We start from the raw sequence: 20,826 nt of genomic DNA on the forward strand, positions 1-20,826 counted from the left end.
TAACAGGTTAATGAAGATCTCATAGAATGAAATAAATAGTAATTAGAAAAATCCAGTTTTTGTTAAAGAAAACGTAGTGCTATTCAATTATCCTTAGTAGGGAAAACAGGATGGAAAGAATCATAGCAAAAAAAGACATGCGGATCAAATGAAAATAAATATTTTCTTTTTTCACAGTCTAATGCTGTGGGTACCTGTTGAGTAATATTATAGGCTTCAAAAATTAATTATTGTTAAGTTTTCAATGTTTTTAATTTTTCTCTAAAAGAAAGGATGGGGAAAATAATTAACCCATTGTATTTTTGTTCTACAATTTAACTTTATTAAAATTTACATATTGGTATCTATTGTTGATTGACTTTGAATTTTGAGAGAACTTCGGATGTATCATTAAGATTCAAATGGTGTAATAACTTCTGTTCAATTCTTTCTGCGGCAGCTGTAGTAAGAACCAGAGTATCGTGTTTCAACATAGAATATACATTCAGTCCATAAACAGGCATCAGATTTACGTGTCTTATTGTATCTGTGGCAATAGTTATGTTCCGGGGCATAATGTCGGTGCTGGAAAAAAAGAATTACTGGTTAAAAATCATGATAAAAAGCTTTATTTTTTTGCTCCTTAGAAATGAGATTATGCTCATTGAAATCTTAACCGTTACTACTTAAACAATATTGTTAATAAAAATGTTTGTTCACCACTGAGTAGACCCTACATAAATATTTTTTATGTTGCTCTGGACAGTTCAGTATCGCACTGAAGTGGCTTTACTGCTGTTAGTATATTGACAATCTTAAATCATAATAAAACTGAATTATAATATATTAACCTATTACGATCCATTTTAGTGTTTATCATCTCAAATTAATGCCTTTTTATAATTCACAATCAATTCATTATATTTAATTTAAAAAAAAATAATTTCATAGATACATATTTTTTTTTTACTTAAGATATTAAGGCTCTTTAGGCATGGCCTGTGTTGAGCCGAAATACTAACATGTAAATACAATTTGTTATTTTTATTATTTGTTTTTTTTTAATTATTAGATTTTACACATTACATACAAAAGACACAATTACAATTTACAGTATAAAGGTTTTACAATAAAATAATTACACCTGGACTTTAATTAATTCACTTTCTACCTTGTCCCTTCCAACGAGAAGCAACCATCGACGGACACTGTTCTCAAAGACATGATCACTACTGGAATTCTTAATGGTTACGGGCAGCAAATTAAACAACTTGGGCGCAAGGAATGAAAAGGTTTTTTTACGCAAAACTTGTTTTAACGGATGGGCCAACATAGTTTATATTTACATAGTTAATTTTATGTTGCTTTACTGTGGTGCAGTGGACTATGAACCAAGAGTGTAGATAATTTATTTATGTTTTATTTGAATTTCACTTATAACATAGTACATGCATTTTTATATATATATATTTAAAACTAATGAAAAAAATCCTACATAGGCATAGCCTGTGCTCGGATATACAGTATAAAAATGTATAATATGATATGAAATTAAACATAAAATATACACAAAAAGTTTTTACTCACTCATCTATAATGAGAACAGACGGTCCCCAATTTCTCGAACTGACAAGTTCTTCGATATAGTTTTTATCATCTGTCGGTATGTCTAGATTATTTACAATGTGCAAGTCGTCTTGGGCTAGTTTAACAGAGAGTGTAGATATTAAGCCGTTTAGTCGGGTGAAGAAAGGCAACATGAAAAAGTGGGTTGTGAAGGCCCTCGGTCCGTGGACTACACCGCCACCCTTCCACAAGGGAGACCTGATAGAGCCGTGTCGGGATACACCCAGACCCTTCTGCGGACGCGGTTTTCTTCCACCACCTCTCACTTCTGCCCGAGTTTTGCACTGGGCGTATCGAACCCAGCGATACTTTTGTTGCCAGGTAACATTTTGGTGGATGATATCAAGCCGCGGCTTGGCCGCGAAGACATCGGGATGTAATTCCAATATCCCGAGCTTAGATTCTTCGACTGTGTCTAAGTTTTCAATCCATACTTGTCGAGGTTTAATATAATTGGATGGAAAATCCCATTTCTTGAGCGTGACTGCTAGCGGCGTTACATTTTTTTCTACATTTGGTAACGCGGCCGTACAGAAACGCCGTATAACATTAGAAGTAAAGCCTAGTTTTTGTCCTAAACTTGCAAACATTTTACTGTATGTTGCGTGATAACAGTTTATATTAATTTTTGCATAATTCAAAACAATGTATTTTTATCACGGAATATAACCTCAAATCGAAACGTCTAGTTCACAACCATAGAATCTATGTATTGTGTGGTGTGGTACACTCCGGCAACCTTATTTGTAGAATAGTAAAAAAATGAACTATATATTTTTCATATATTTGTGTAATAAACCTGTATTTAAAAAAATCCGATAGCAGCGCTCCCATCAATTCCACAGATAAGTTTGCAGCACAGACTAACTAATTTATATAAAGACCGCCAACTGCCTCGATTTTTTATGGCTGGAAGTGATATTCGCCAGCGGCCGGAAGTGACGTAAACGGCTAGAAGTACTAAGCTCCCGGCTGGGCGTGACTTCGCCGCGGCTGAATGTCAAATCCACCCGCCGAAATATTTATCATTCATTTTTCAGGTTAAATGGTATTTATATTGAAATTTGTTGTACTACATATTTTCAAAATTATAATATTAATATTACAAAGAAGATATTTCACTATCTAAATTTATTTATTTCAGTGTAAACAAAAATAGAAAGGTCACGGCTAAAACGCGACATTTATAAAAAGAGTTCAGGCGATTAATAATGGTTACTCAACTCAGCCTTACAATGGTAAATGGCAATGGTAACTTTTTTGAAACTATTATCTCAAACTATGTATAAATATAAGGCTTTTTAACAAAAATAAAAACGATAGAATTTTCAAATTACTATATTAAATTTAAAATTCTAGAAAATACAATATTTTAAAAGGGCGGAAGGAGTGCCCACCACTTTCTGAAGTTATGTTTCTTAACGGGGGTGCCAGCGCCCCTTTGTGGGCGTTTTGGAAGTCTGGCTAGGCGTTTTTAAATTTTTTGCATTTGGGGGGTGCTACAGAAGTTCAAGGGAGCGTTGTGTCAAGTAAGAAAAACTACACTTTCATACGCAAAATTTAACTTTAACTTTGGCATAATACTCAATATTACCAAGTTCTTCATATACGGATTTCTATTTTTCTATCGATAATTGTCTATAACCATAGTTTGTGTATATTTATTTGAAATATTTGAACAACTTGTTAGTATCTCGTATTTTTCGTTCCCGTTTTGGTGTTTTTGTTAGTGTATTAGTGTGTCTCGTCATTTCTGGTCGTTTTTTGAACAATCTGACGTTTACGAGTCGACCCCCCCTGGTTTGCAGAAACGTAGATTGTCATCCGCAATAATAAAAAAAGATCCCGTAGACAACAATGCATAAGAGCCCATAGACATCGTACAATGTAAATAAGTAGGTGCTAATAAATATCGTATTTTTTTTTCTTCTTCAACAATTACCTAGCAACTACTTTGCATACTAGACATGACTTATGAAAAACTGCATAATTTTTATTCTCTATTTCGGCGTGTGAGCGGGTCAACATTGTACTGTTAAAATTTGCTAAAATTTAAAAAACATTTGCTATTTCGTTAAAAACACAAGTTTATACAATTATGATAAGTCTAAGTTAGCAGTAAAGTTATTTATAGGTATTCCTACAAATATTTTCCAATTCCAAATTTGGAGTGAAAAATTACCTTCTTTTCGTATAATTTATGATCAAAACACTCTACGCAGTATTTAGATGAGGATATGAGTTTAATTAAAAAAAACGCGATTTAATCGAGTGAAAAAAAATTCTATCTTTTGAATACTTTATTTCTTCCTGTTGGTGACTCTGAATTAAATGATGAAACACATGCCGTAGCTGGTAAAGTTGATGTCTAACTGTTTTATGGAATATGGTCCAGCAATTGGCCATCTATCCATTTAAAAAAAAAATATTAAATCTAAGGTGGGGAAGAATGAGCAACTTTGGAATTGTTGTTTTGGTGACATTCAAGATGTAGTTATTCCAAAAACAACGTAAGTCGATCCCAGGCGCGTTCCCGGTGAAGCGTTGATGAGACAAAAAAGATGGATACTGTTAATGACTATTATTTATTTAATCCCCTTAAAATTTCTCAATAGTCTATTCCGAATGATAACCAAACCTTTCCGTTTTCTTGGTTTTAAATTTTGTGAAGGTCAATCACGTTTTTGTGTTGTTATTCGAAACAATGTGAATATAACTACTAATTACGTAACAAAACATGTATTACTTTTCAAAATTCGTGATTGTAGGTGTCTCCGCTAGGAATCGATTCCAATATATCATAAATGAATCTCAAACATGAGGCAGATGAGTAAAATATGTAATTACCACTATATTTTTTCATGGTTTGTGTGTTGCATTCAATAGCATCTCACAGAAAATCCCAAAAATCACAATTAATACACTTTACGGTAATGTAAATATAACTACTAGATCCATACAACATCAAATAAAACTCAATATATCCCTCTTTTAATCAAAAAAACTTTGATTATTATGCAATAATAGCATTCTTGAAGCGCTACTTGTTCGCGAAAGTAGTGGTCACATAGCTAAATGCTACATGCTCCATGCATACGTACAGGTAATTTATTATTTGAAATAATAGGCCTTATAAATCAACGTATAAAGAAAAAAGAAGCTCAATTAACATTTGAATGCGTAATGCTTGAATGATACCATTGAAAATCAATTCCAAAATTAATTACCATTTGCTAACGTTTTTCAAAATCAAGACCACACTTCGTAAGGAAGATAATAAGACTGTCCGTAGTTTCAATACGACTGGTCTGATCGTGCGATGATATTCTCAGGAGACATAGCTTAGTTAGAATGACTAATAATACTGATTTGTATATCACTGTAGGTGTCGTTTTTGTTATTTTTTTAAATGAATAAGATGAGAAATGAAATATATATTATTCAAAACACCTATGACGATTTTTCGAATTTAGTACAATGATTATCATTTGGTGTTGCGATTAAATAATGAAGTACCATATTTGTTTTTATTTATTTGTTTACCTGTATGTGTCATATCTAAATTTCACCCATATATTTTTTTCTTTAGGAGTTGATACGAGTATAAATGTAGTATAAATCTCGTAGTATAAATGATGAGTACCTTATGATGTTTTAATTACTTATTTTCACTTTTTCGTATTTTGCATCTAAATTAATTCGTTTAGTTGATGTTTTGAAAAGATACGATTTATTTTCATTCTTTCGATAGTGATGACAGTTTAACATTAAACAAATATGACGTCATATACATAAGAGTGCGACTATCAGTTCGATAAAGAGCAGACCACGTATAATTTGAGACTGGGTCTGGCTAGAAGAAAATAGCATGGATGAGTGGGCAGTTCACGATGAAATTATTATAAAGAGCGAAAGAGAGGCCTAAAGGAGCTGAATAGGAGGTCGATACAGAATGAGAGCAATAAATTCTATATCGGAAGGGATTGGACTCGATACATTGATATATTGTTAAAAGAACATAAGCGTACTTATCCTGATATATTAATGGGGTATTATTTATGTTCGTATTATAAAATATAAGTGCAGGTGTAAATAATGTAAAGTAATTTTAATACGTGCACCAGTATGCAGTCTCGAGTGCCATAAAATGTATCGGTAGTGAATATGACTGCAAAACTGATCTCATGGTTTTAATTCCTAGAGATTGCGAATTTAAAATATTTTAATGCGAGTACGAGATATTTTCAATTGTAATTATATACAATAATTTATGTATCTTAATTAGTTATAATGTGAATGTAGTTGAAAATAGGAGCGGAAGATGACCAAGGAAAACTTGAAATAATCAAGTATTTCAAATACATGAATGTGGTCAGGTCAGGAGTCGGAATAAGTTCTCCTCATAGTCGGTCTATGAGGAGGTAAGTGAATGTGGAAGAGGTGAAGATTGTTTGAAAAGACAGGGTGGTCTGGCGTTTTATTCCCTCTGCCTACCCCCGCGGGAAAGGAGAGTGTTATTTTTTTTTCTCCACATTTTTAATGTTCTATCTACCCTCTGATTGCAAACAGCTATCAAACTTTTTGACCAAAACCGCTAGTTTTGGTTGGTTGGAAAATATTGCTTTGAAGCAATAAGTCCGCCCATTTACTTATTTTTTCTGTACATGAAGTTCAAATAAATAAATAATTAAACAAATTATTTGCATTGTATAATACCAAAATGTTTTTTTTATTCACAAATTCATTTATTAGAATAGGGTGTGGATACAAAATATTTACTCTACCTACGTAGATTTCATTATTAAACTCTATTTATGGTATATTTACACTGTGGAACTATGTCATTCGTGTATGTAGTGGATATTTTTAAAATTTGAATTTCATTTCCCGCGCAGATTTCCTGAATCGCCTGGGAAAGCGGATATTGCGGCGCCCCTGCGCAGGCGGCCTGCGCATACGATAATGTCTCATTGTTAATTGTTGGAGCGCGCCGCTATCGGTCGGATCTCTTTGAATATTCAAACGTTCCGCGGCTTATCACCGCTCGCGGGCCACTTTTTGTTTCCTCCCCACGATTCCCCGAGCCTTTTGCAAATCCTCCCGTGTAAACAATCCAAGGAGACCAACCAGCAACTGGGCACCTAGTAATAATACCCCAGTCCTTCTTCGTCACTCTTTAACCAACAAATAACTCGCTTCGTTCCTTTTTACACTGGCTCGAGAGCGACGCGTGATTTACACGGCTGTAATGTGCTCAAATATCGGCACGATTTAGTGTATCGACATTTTCCATAATTGGACTTTCGCGGTAAATACTGTAATTCATTATACGTGTGCAATGGAAAGTCATGTTTTTTAGTTGCGTAAATTATTTACATTCATTCATATATCTATTTTGTTTAATCATTGACTGATCTAGTAATGCTCCCGTATTGTGTTTTGTATATTAAAAGCATTGTAAATAAAGTAAACGATAAAAAAAAACGAATAAGGAGAGTGTTATGAATTAACTTCGGGTTTCCAATCCCCCTCCCACTACCCTCCTAAATATGTCTAAGACCATATAAGTCGTATCAAAATAAAATAAATATAGTCTTGTAGATAACTTGGTGATATATTTTTTTTCGACCGTTTTGTTTGAACTAAAACAGTTTTTGAGGAAAATCACAGAAAATAACATATTTACGGGATGGTGAGGGTAAAAGGTTAGCCGACCTCTGGTGTAAACTATAGACTGATGGCAGTTTACAAAAGAACACGTTTTTAACTGGATAAGAATAGGAAACAGGGGATTAAGACCGACTTGACTTATTTTTTAATGGAGTTTTCATTACTAGGTCAAAAATTACCTGGATTTGTGAATACGGACAACAATATTTGGTTGTACAGTATTTAAAATCTAGGTGCTATTGTAATGTTCACTAATGATTTATAAATAATTCAATTTTACGTATTCTGTACATATATCAGTGACGATTTATTTGTAGAACTCTGTTTTAATTTATATACTATATATTACACAGATTTTTTTTAGATTCTATTGAATTTTATTTAATTATTAAAAACATATAAACATAAAATTTATATAAATGTTAAAAATGTTTTCGCCTTGTTATGGCATTTTCAAACTTTGTACTGTCACAATACTGGAACATAATACGATTTAGTAGACTCTTAAAATCTGTTTTTAGATTTTAATATTTAATATACAAATAAATATATAAATTTTTAGATACATAAATATCTTCATATAAAAATGAGAAAAGTTAGTGTTATTATCGGCCTTTCTTCTGGAATGTTCTTATTCACGACCCGGACTTAGGACTGGTCGCTATGCCTAAAAAAGGGTATTTATTAGAACAACTTCAGGTCTAGTTTCAACGGAGTAAATATTTTTACCAGTTTTTTCAAAATACATAGTTGCTTTGGTAGAGAAAACTCACTAACTTTTTTCTCTAGGCGGTAAAGTTGGTTTAAAATTTGGACGTCCATACACACCGACTTTAGATGAAAAAATGTGAATAAAATTTATATTTAATATAAAATTTTATGTATTGTACAATTTATATTATAATATTACGGAATAGCTGCACTTTGTCAACGATATTCTTGATTATATGATATTTTTACTTAAGGTAGGTTAAAAAATATATATATATTTATTTAAGAATTAAGTATGGGTGTTATAAGTTGAAACATAGAAGTTTAAAAAAATCATTAAAAAATATCAAATCTCACTACTCTCTATAAAATTAGTTATTTTTTTAAAACTGGGCTAAAATTCTACATGTTTATTGGAAATCAGTAAATTACGGAATTCAGGTTATAAAATTATAAATAATTAAATAAATCAATAATTTTCAGATATTCTGATAACAGTTGTGAATTAAGACAAATGAGATGAATTTAAAAAAAGTATAAGTAAAAAAATATCTTCTTCCTCTTTTGCGTCGTGTAGGCCATGTGGCCTGTTTTTAAGAGTCATTAGCCTCCTGTGATGTCGATTCCCAGCTGTCATTCCATCTCTTTGGTGGTCTGCCCGGGAGTCATCTACCGTGGGGGTAGCCGTGCAATACGGGAGTCTGGATAGTTCCATTCTCTTCACATGCGCATACCATTGTCTTCTTCGTTGCCTTCCTCACCTAACGACATATTCGATCTCGCATATTACTAATCGCAGAAATAATGATTTTTTTGGAATATAGTAGTATCTGCGCAAAAATATTTTATGGGCCTTGATATTAGAATATCCTGTGTGATAAAAACATCCTGAATCACGAAACACTAATATCATTTTTCCCAGAATACTGAAAACTTTTCAGGGTGTGGCATGTGGTGGTGTGCACAGAGATTTAATTAGTGAAGGCAGTAGAGGTAAGTAGTAAGGTAAGCTGGTACTACTTAGTAAGGTAGGGTAGGTACTGGTTGCGTTTTTATGTCACGCGGGTAAGTTAGGATAGACACTGCTTTTCTGCCTAAATGGAATGCACATCCCTGACGGCAAGCATATTTTCCAGAGCAACCTGTCGATTTAAATTGTCAGTCTCAAACAACAGCATCCGTCTCCGTAACGTACAATGATTGTCTTGATTGTAGCGCTTTACAGGTCGCCATAATAATTACCTAGCGCCGGCCCTGCTCCTCCCAAAGACTCGCATCTCGATTCTTGGACGGTGCGTTTGTCAAGCGCGTGTCGCGAGGGCCGGTCGCATTGTCGCGGCCCCTTTGTGCGTCACCCAATCAATAAGATATCGGACCATCGGATAAACGATCGCCAATTTACTCCGGGCTGCTGGCGGGAGATGTAGGAAGATCAAGGATATCTCGTCTCGAGTTATGCCGCCGGCCGATGAAGAGGATCGTGCGCCTGCGCAGGTGAAAAGAGTGCTTAATTATTATCCGGGAGCGCTACCAGCGTACCTACCCTCTAAACCACAGACAAACTAATTGCTTAACCTCATTTCCAAATCCATTCAGTATCTCTTCAAACAATCGATTTATCTTAAAGCAATAAGTCCTTGGAACATAATATACTATGTAGAGAGACGATTATTAAAATAGTATTTTTCATTTAAAATTATCATTAATTTAAAACATGAAGCTGGAAGGGTACCAAAATTAATTACTTTTACCTAAAATCTCCTAATTTTTATAGAAACTGTAAGATAAATTATAATATGAAACAAGAAGGTTAGCAAAATAAATTATTAGATTAAAAAATATCCAAATTCTTGCAGAAAAAGAAAATGAATATTAATATTTACAATGTTTATAAAAATATAATTTCTTATTTGTTTAAATCTTAATATCAAAAAGCTTACTTGTAGCTTCGAATTTGACGATATTTTACGATCAAAAATGTAGATATAGTTAAATATAGTCAAATAAAAAACATACTAGTTTTTTATTAATTTTGTCAACTATCTTTTGTAACAGAGATCTTTTAAAACAAATATTTTTATAAAAGTGTTGCGTTTATCGTCGACCTCGAAGAATATAATAATAATATCATTTTTTGACATCTCATCAAAGATGAAGAAGAATATGGAAGTCCGGGCATTTACGGGGCTGACGACCGTCATAGGCTGGTTTAAGTGATCACTTTACACACGTGTAACATTCACCAATTCTACCCATTATTGACAACCACACTACTCAAATTCTTGGAAGTTCTATATATAAGAACCAATTTAGAAACCTTGTTCTTGAATCACTAGAACTTCACTAGAGACATCTATTGGTGAGATGTAAAGAAGCTTTTTACTAAGCAGAAACTCTTATAGTTAATATAGCAGGTTTCTAAATTGGTTCTTATTTATAGAACTTCCAAGAATTTGAGTAGTGTGGTTGTCAATAATGGGTAGAAGTGATCACTTAAACCAGCCTATGACGGTCGTCAGCCCCGTGAATGCCCAGACTTCCATATTCTTCTTCATCTTTGATGAGATGTCAAAAAATGATATGAAAATAACTCCTGTAATTGGAGATAATCCAGATTTTGTGAACAAGTATTTGGACACACTCAAAATGTTGTATAATAATAATATATTAAAATTAACATACACACAATGATATCATAAGCAAAAGTTAAATGTCTGTATCGAAATGAGATATGTATGAATATGTGCTAAGTACGTTAAAATAATAAATCAATGATTCAACAGAAATAGTTTGCCCTATCTGTCAGAAAGCTAATGTTCTTTTAACTCTCATTCTTAAGACGCATGCTCACTTTCGTAATAAACAGTTGATCCAAACGAATGATAAAATTCATTGTGCTATTCAAAGAAACAGCGTATCGGCTTGATAAGGGGTAAAGCATTCTATGTAATGCGTAAATTCAAATTTAATACATTGTCTCGACGGTTAATCCATTTAACCAGACATCACAGCGAAGGCGCTGCCTAAAATGGTATTAACTTTAACTAAAAACTAAATCGCATCTGTGTTCACGGAATAATAATAAATTTCACCTCCTTTGTTTTAGAGCAAAAGAGAAATGTGGGAACCTACGCTGGCAGGGAGCATATATTCTGAAAAGAACCTCAGGTCTCGAGACTTCATTCATGAATAATTAATTAACCTAATGATTTCACTTTCATTTTTATTGAAGCTTTGTTTTGTAAAATTATGTGATCGCATTCACCATAGAAATATAAATTAAACGATTTACAAGACGTTTAAACGCGAATGCAGTATGGCATTGTTGGATGGAGGAGAACGTACAACAACGTCTTAAACCCTATCAAAACAGTAAAGAGAATTCATTAAAGTCATTTTAAAAAGAAAAAAATCCTATGCAACTAATGTATTACCTTCAATATTCCAACTCCCAAAAGTAGAATTTTTCAACATCAATTTCCAACTATTTAAGGGTAAAAATACTCAAATCTAAAGAAAAGTCTATCTTCGAGATACCAACATGACATTACATTACCAAAATGGAATACCAAACAATTCCAACAGAAACATTTGGGAACCAAGTACGTACGTTAATAAATTTCCTACAGATATAAAAAAAATTGAAGACATTGGAATTCTAAAAAATAAATGAAACGAATGATATATCATGTTAATCTAAGAAAGAAATAAAAAATAAAATAAATAAATAAAAATCAAATATATTTCCAAAAAATATAAACAATAAATAATACGTGTAAATCCCGCTGCAAGTGCAAGAGCTTGGTTATTAAATTTAGAAGTAGAAATGTCAAGAAAATGAATTGCAAAACAAAATTCTTGTAACTATGTAAAATAATAAAAAAGAGAATATCAAACCTTTTTTTTGAGATTCACGCTTAAATCATTTTATTATTTTTCTAATTTAGCTAATAAGGTTTTCTAAGATGGTTATTTGTATCGTTTTATCTATTATACGGGTATTATTGTGCTATGAATCTGTCATCAAATAAGTAACATTAACATTAATGAATATAAAACATAACCCTTAAAATACTAAACTATCGTAAAAATTACGACGGCAAAATGACTGGTCCTGGAAAAAACCATGTTCGCATCGTTCCCGCGTCCTTTGCTTCACAGTATCGTCCTAGTGTGCATTTTTTTCATTATTATGAGATCTCTTAAACTCAAAAATTACTATTACTTCAAAAATAATAAATGTATTTGATCATTTTATTTATTCCCGTTTTATTTCTGTCGATTTTTTACGAATGTTTAGTAATAACGTTACTTGTAGCTTGTAGGATAGTTAAGTCATCAAGGATTAGTTTAGGACAAGTTTGTCTAATAGGTAGGTAGATATAAAAAGACAACATTTAGTTTAAATGTAAATTGTAAACCACTCTTGAGGTGAATTTTCACGAAAACGGCGCTATATAAATTGGTCATATTTGTATTTAATATTATAATATTGACAGGAATTTTAAAGTGCACTGAAAAATTAGACAGAAAACCTGAATTATTTATGTAAAAATCCTACCAAATTCATCAGTTTTTATTTAAATATAAAATATGTGGTGGAGTAAACAAAACGGACAAAAATATACTTCGTGATGAAATCATTTAAAAATGATTCAAAAAACTATTTGAATCCATTAGCCTAAATTAGTGAGTAGGGATAACTTCTGTATCGATGTTTGATACAGGATGTTATTTCAAAAATGTACTGTTGTTATATGGTATATTGACTTTATTTTATGACACTTGAGCCCAATTTACGAATGAATGTACGTCTAAAATGATTCATTTAAATTTAATGTAAAAGTGGTTACAATTTGATTTTTTACAATTTCATCAATTATTTTTGCAATAAAATAATAAGAAAATAAATAAAAAATCACCATTATTGTACGTTATTTCATCAGAGGCAATTTATGTATGAGTTTGATTAATACAAATTATGTATACTTAGAAACCTTTTTTTTTTTAAAAAGAGAAATATCTGTGTTTTTATTATGTATTTATTTATCATTATTAGAAATATGTATCAAATTGTGGTACAGTGGGTTCAAACCGAGAAACTCTGACTTAAGAGTCCGCGACACTAACCACAGGACCACAACCCGACATAAAATATATATGACAAAATGAGATTTTTTGCGTCGTTAAATAATAAAAAATGCATACAGACGTTACTTTAAAGGATGTTTAATTTCATTGATGATTCGGTAGTCACTTTGTGGTAATATCTATCCAGTTTTATTTCTTTTCATCTAGTTTTACTTGATTAATACCACTGTTTCTATAAATATAATATATTGTGACACGTGTTTCGATGGATTTCGCATCATTTTCATACACCGTAATTCATAATAGATTTGAAGAAATAGTGAATTTTACCAAGTAAAACTAAAAACTAAAATTTTAAATAGTATTTCATTTATCAAATATATGTTTGATTATCCTAGATCCAAGAATCTCGAATGAAGGATTGATTACCTTGACTTCATTTTATTAACAATCATACTTGGTTTTCTTTATTCCTCTTTTTTCAGAGGCCGTATACGGTATTTGAAAATGATGCGGATTGCATCGAAACACGTATCACAATAGATGTTTTATTTGATAACTAGTTCCGAAAATATTTTTTCTACAAATCCTTATTCATTTGGGTTACTAAATAGACAATACACGAAAGACCTAATATAGAAATAAATGAGATTTGATCCAAATTTCGGAACCCGATTTTTGAACACCATCGATTCGGAGTGGATTGTTAGTCGAACAGTAGTCATTATTGACGTTCAGTTCCCACTAGATGCCGCCCTTTCTGAAGGTTTCTGTGTAGACACGACCCCACAGTACCGGAATCGATCGAACAATGGCATTATCGATATATAATTAGCCCGACCAGACTATGCAAAACTGGCCCAAGGGTTTTATACGTCTGTTTTATTATCGACTGCTCCTAATGCCACACTGCAGAATGCTAAGCGATTCAAAATACATATTACGATATCCGAATTCATTTGGTTTTCTGATTTAAACGCAGGTTTAGAGTCCACCCATAGATATCGCGTCTAGCATTCGTAGAATGAATCGAGTTACGATATCTTCACAACGTATTATTTTATCGACTAGAAGATTTGAGGAAGATATTTTACATTAGATTTTCCCTTATGCCCCGGAGCCTGATACATATTATGTTTTAAACACATATTTAAATCATTTGCGCATATTTTTTGCTAGTTTGATATTATACACCTATCAACTATTTGATTACGATTGAGATCAGAATGGGCATAAAGTTCCATTTCAAAATGTATTTATAATATATATATATATATATATATATATATATATATATATATATATATATATATATATATATATATATATATATATATATATATATATATATATATATATATATATATATATATATATATATATATATAATATATATATATATATATATGTATATATATATATATATATGTATATATATATATATATATATATATATATAAATATATATATAAAAACATATATATATATATATATATATATATATATATATATATATATATATATATATATATATAAATATTTATATACATATATATATATATATATATATATATATATATATATATATATATATATATATATATAAATATATATATAAATATATATATATATATATATATATATATTTATATATATATAAATATATATATATATATATATATATATATATATATATATATATATATATATATATATATATATATATATATATAATATATATATATATATATATATATATATATATATATATATATATATATATATATATATATATATATATATATATATATATATATATATATAAATATATATACATATATATATATATATATATATATATATATATATATATATATATATAAATATATATATATATATATATATATATATATATATATATATATATATATATATATATATATATACGTATATATATATATATATATATATATATATATATATATATATATATATGTATATATATATATATATATATATATATATATATATATATATATATATATATATATATATATATATTTATACATAATATATATATTATATATATTATCACTTAAAAAAATATTTATCAGTACAGCTGCAATATTTTCTCAAGTAAGCACAAGTACAAAATAGCCATATCCTTACATAACCTTGTACGAGTATCTATGTTAGTGTTTGTAACCCCTTGTGCCTTAGTTATTGCTTTTATCAGTTTTTCCTTCCTTCTTTTCCTTCTCCATTTCCTTTATATAGCAGTCATATCCTTCATAGCTCATTCTCTTACCTCATCTGTATTCCATCAAATATATTTCACTCTTATCACACAACAGAAACCTTTATGTAGTTGAACATCAAGTTACGCCAAACACGAGGTCGATCCAAGACCAAAGACCACTGGAAAGGATACTCATCACCTTAAAATGATTTATGGAAATTAAACCTGCAAATATGTGTTTTGCATACCTGGTCAAGCAGAGAGTTACTGGTAAAAGTTGTGCACTGAATATAATACGCATTATATTCAGGCATAAACAGAAGTAAGTAGTTATAACGATTGTAGCTTAAGGCAGAAAAGGGTCTTGCATCGTTTTACATCTCAGTCATGCTCATCTACCTCAGCTAAGAGGAATATTAAACTTTTGTTTTATTAAAAAATATATTGAAATGAGTACCGTCTTTTTATTAAAACTTAAACAGGGCCTACGTAGTGAAGTAGTAAGCCTGTCAGACTACCAAACGCACAATTATACTTAAATTTTTAATAATAAAATTCCGGTTTTATTTTCATACGATTTAGCAATGTAGAGCGCAGAAAAAAATGTATTATTACTTTTTATTTAAAAAAAATGATGATGCGATTTCGTTCGAACCCTTATCCGCACCTCAATTGTGCATAGGGCACTGCATCATATAAACGCAGTGTTATCTTGATCGTTAACACACGAAGGAAAGGTGATCAGCCCTCCGCTTCGGGTACCAGTCCAGGGTAATGTAAAATAAATATTAAAACGAAAAACTCACTTATATTTATTTGACCCCCTCTGGGAATCGAACCCGGGACCTCCAGAACGGTAGCCGAGCGTGCTGACCATTACACTACGAAGGCGGAAATGCGATTTAATTATATTTTTGTAAGATTATTTTACAAATCAAATTTAATTTTAAAAACCCTAAAGTGAATTATATTTGAAAGCAATTTAAAATAAAAAAAATATAAATGCATGTTTAGATATGTAATATTTCGATGCATTTTTTTTCAGTCACTGGATTTTAACCCCACGGATGATGTGTAAAGATAAATATTGTACACATGCCTAAATAGAGGTGTCTAAATAGAGAAGAAGCATGTATTGTTTTTTTTAATTAATGTTAAAAAACAATCTTATTTAATGAAAATTCCATAGAAGATCCATAGGATGAAAATTCCAGTGTCTGATGGAATGAATAAAATAAAAAAGTGAAACTGTTCAAATTAGAAGTATCTAAAATTGAGATGTTATTTTACGCTCTCTGTCCTTAAAAGCCTTATGTAAATTGATTTGGAATGAATCTCACCTATGTTTAATTGGAGAAACCTATATTATTCACAAATTTTCAATTCAATGGCATTTCTCAACCATCTCTAAAAATTTAATGTTTTTCAAAATTCCTCATAACCTTTAGTAACTGTTTTATTTTCTAAACCATTTATTTATTTCGAAGAAAAACTAATAATTTCAATACAAAAAATGTGTTTTAAGCAAAAAAAATGGTCGTATTTTGGATCTTAAGATCTTAATGCAGACGATTCCCTTCCATAAAAAACACTTAAATCTCTGTTGATTTATCTATAGTATATATATATGTATGATTATTATCAGTATCTTGATAGCAATCTCTCGAGGTTGAGTTCTGAATAAGAATGAAAAGTTTTGAAAATATAAAATAAATTGTCAAATCTTTGCATTTTATTGTTACAAAATAAAAATTGATGGAATGAAACCCGTTAGCTTGCTTACAAGGTATCTTACGCTCAATTTAGGGCATTCAAAAAATGGTAATCTCGAGAGAATGATCACCGGAACCCTTTGTTTTTCAGTTGGGGCATTGTTTCGTTAAATAATATATTCTAGGCGGTCCAGGGACATATATGGAGAGGCCTCCTAGCTTCTAGTCATGACCCAACCGTCAAAAAACAAGCGACCCGCCTATTATCGATATTACACAGCCGAGGCGGCCGCCATCCTTTGGAAACATCACGAGAATTTGAAATTTAAATTCAGAGCAACCGCGACTGTATAAAGATCAAAAATACGGAACCACAGAAATAAAGGCAAAGAGCACTGGGGCGGCGTGGAGTAAAAAAGAACAATTTTTTAACACAAAAACACAAATTCACTCTTTGATTTACCATTACCATTTCGACTCGTGGGTTAATTTTCTTTGATGTTTTTCCAGGGTGTGTCTCGGTGTGGATCGCGATAAATGCCCGCCGTTTAGTTTAAGATTGGAACACTGGAACATAGTCCCGAGGCGTATAAAAAAGCGAGTGGAGGAGGGCAAGTGCAGTAGCTTGGCGCTTGTCGTCTGGCGAACACCCCCGGGGTTGGTCCGGCCGGCACGCCATCGAGGAGTATGCGAATACCACCGCTAAATCCTCTCATTTACCACCAATCAAATGCTCGCGATGAATATGCAAAGAAGAGCATATCAGATATTCATGGACATTAGTTTAGTATGATTCTAGGATAACACATAGGTAATAATTTCTGTAGAATTTTTAAGTTTTTGCAATCTTATGCTAATTAGAACCAATTCCTTAAAAAAATTAAATTTTAAAATAACATATGATTAGAGATTTAAGATGGTGTGTTGAGATGGCTTGGATATGTGGAACGAATGAGTGAGGAAAGAAAGGTAAAAAGTATGAGTCGACTGTCGTTAGATATTGGAGCAGAGTAAGACCAATGAAAACTTAGCATGATCAAGTATTACAAATACTTGAAAGTGGTCAAGTTCGCAGTCGGAGTAAATATGAGAAGATGCATTAATATAAAAAAACGATTGTTTGCAAAATACAGATTGGTGTGGCGTTCTATTCTCTCTGCAGATACAAAAAGTAACCCTGCGTAGAAGTGGCGTGATGGTGTTAGTAAGTTCATTAGGGTTATCAGGTATCTTATAACTTGACAACTGTAATTTTTTTCTTGGATTGCTAAGTCAAACGTTCGATTCTTATTCGATTTATATGTTTCAATACATTAACAAAAATATGATATCCTTTTCTGTGTGTGTATAAAGGTGAGGACGAAAAGGAAAAATAGGAAAATACAATATTTTTTTTAACAATCCTTGTTGGATTATTTCATTATTAAAATTTTAAAATTTTATTAATACAGACAGACATGCTTGAGTTATTTTAAATGTTCATGATCGCTCTTTATAGTAACCAATGGATAATACAAGCTTACAATATATCATCAAATGATTTTCTATGATCAAATACAGTTTTATTTTTAATCCATCGCCTTAATCATACTTGCTGATTGACATAAAGAGAGTATACAAATATGTATGATGCTTAGTAAAAAAATAAAGTTAACATGATAAATATTAATCATATCGCTTACTCCTTTCAAGAACGTCATAAATAAAAAAACTTGATTTTTCAGGATAACGTTTTTAAAGTTTAAAAATATAATACAATGGATTAAAAATAAATATCAAGCCGCTTATTGAACTTTCAACTGTGCAACAGATCTTTTTAGGTAAAACCTAAAGGTTTTTTCTCAATTTGAAAAATATTTATTATATTTAAACAATAATTAAATAATACTTTTCATTCAAAATGCAAAAGAACACTTTCTGCCCTGTAGCGGGTAAATATTAAGTTAAAAATATGCCTTTTTGCTAGGATATAGTACATTTTCTAGGCATCCCGAAAACATGCACAGCTAAAAATTGACGACTTTTGATTTATGACCTTGTTGAAAGGAGTGAGCGATATAACGACTGACACAATTTAAGAATACTTGTTTTCATGTAAACTACCATAAAATATTTTTTTCACATCTCAATAAAGATGAAGAAGAAAATGGAAGTCTGATTTACAGGATTCAAAACCTGTTATAGGCTGGTTAAGTGATCACTTTACACACGTTCAAAATTCACCATTCCACCCATTAGCCTATGACAGGTCGTAAGCCCTGTAAATATCCATATCTTCTTATTCTCCTTCATCTATGTTACATATCCACCCCTGAAGATGACAAGGTTCTTGTCGAAACCCGTTGGAGAAAAATACCAAAAATAAATGTGGTTAAAAACAAAGTTTTTTTTATAGTTTTGTTTTGTCATGTTTTTTCAAAGGTATAAACTGATAATGCAAATTGGATGTGTAATATTATTTGTCCGCCTCCGTAGTGTGATGGTCAGCACGCTCGGCTGCCGTTCTGGAGGTCTCGGGTTCGGTCCCCAGGGGGGGTCAAATAAATATTTAGTGTTTTTTTCACTCCAATATTTATTCAATACTACCCTGAACTGGTACCTGAAGCGAAGAGCTGATCATCTTTCCTTCATGTGTTAACGATCAAGATAACACTACGTTTATATGATGCAGTGCCCTATGCACCATTGGGGTGCTGATAAGGGTTTAAAAAAATATATCACTGGTATTATTGCTGATTGGGTATGGTATTAAATGCATATAAATGTCGACGGTTGCTTCATATTGGAAGGGACAAGGTAGAAAGAGATTTAATTAAAGTCCAGGTGTAATTATTTTATTGTAAAACCTTTAAACTGTAAATCATTATTGTATCTCTTGTATGTAATGTAAATAATCTAATAAAAAAACTTGTATTAACATGTAGGTATTTCGGCTCAACACAGGCCATGCCTTAAGAGCCGTAATACATATAGTAAAAAAATGTATGTATCTATGAAATAAATAAATAATAAAAAATAATTTAAAAAATATTGATCATGAAAAAAAGGCATTAATTTGAGATGATAAACACTAAAATGGATCTTAATGAGTTAATATATTATAAATCAGTTAAATTTTGGTTTGAGATTGTCAATATACTAACAGCAGTAAAGATTCAGTGCGATACATATTGTAAATGTATCTATGAAATAAATATGTATCTATGAATGTATATTTGTCCGCTTCCGTAGCGTAATGCTCAGTTACCGTACTGGAGGTCCCGGGTTCGATTCCCAGGGGGGTCAAATAAATATAAGTGATTTTTTCACTCTTATATTTATTCAATATTACCTTGGACTGGTGGGCTGATCACCTTTCCTTCATGTGTTAACGATCGAGATACCACTGCGTTTATGTGATGCAGTACCCTATGCACCATTGGGGTGCGGATAAGGGTTTGAATGAAATGAATGTATATATGTATCAATGAAATTAAATATATGAATAAACAAATAAATAAATAAATACTGGATTTGGAATAAAACTGGTATTATAGCAGATCGGATATAGAATATTACCGGCGTAATTAAACTGATAATTCAGAATGGATAACGTACAACCATAGCCGGTAACAGAAAACCAGTGGCAGTTGTGGATGTTGACGGTAGTGGAGCAGCTTGCGGCGGGTGGAGGGCAGGTCGTGAGGCGGTGAGGCTGCGGTGACTGACAGCGGAGAATCCCGGCTCGATGCCTATCTCCGCTTCTGTATCGAGTTACAGTGAAATAACACGAGTAACGTATATCGCGTCGAGGACATT

General features: G+C 31.4%; 1 protein-coding gene and 1 long non-coding RNA gene across 2 annotated transcripts; one reads left to right on the forward strand and one right to left on the reverse strand.

Moving 5' to 3' along the window:
• Positions 1-294: 294 nt before the first annotated feature.
• On the reverse strand, positions 295-2,292 carry mRpL4 (mitochondrial ribosomal protein L4). The gene is made up of 2 exons (XM_088277238.1): positions 1,567-2,292; positions 295-564 (listed from the first exon to the last, which is right to left on the reverse strand). The coding sequence occupies exons 1-2, from the start codon at positions 2,193-2,195 to the stop codon at positions 345-347; spliced, it is 849 nt and encodes a 282-aa protein (XP_088133364.1). The 5' UTR covers positions 2,196-2,292; the 3' UTR covers positions 295-344.
• A 7,011-nt stretch (positions 2,293-9,303) lies between these two features.
• LOC148312561 (uncharacterized) lies at positions 9,304-17,965 on the forward strand. Its single transcript, XR_015839154.1, has 2 exons — positions 9,304-9,480; positions 17,539-17,965. It is a non-coding gene; the product is annotated as an uncharacterized LOC148312561 (long non-coding RNA).
• The last annotated feature ends 2,861 nt before the right edge of the window (positions 17,966-20,826 follow it).

Source organism: Brachycentrus maculatus, unplaced genomic scaffold (genome assembly GCF_059751285.1).
Source record: "Brachycentrus maculatus isolate JH-2025_06_01 unplaced genomic scaffold, ASM5975128v1 h1tg000039l, whole genome shotgun sequence".
Taxonomy (NCBI): domain Eukaryota; kingdom Metazoa; phylum Arthropoda; class Insecta; order Trichoptera; family Brachycentridae; genus Brachycentrus; species Brachycentrus maculatus.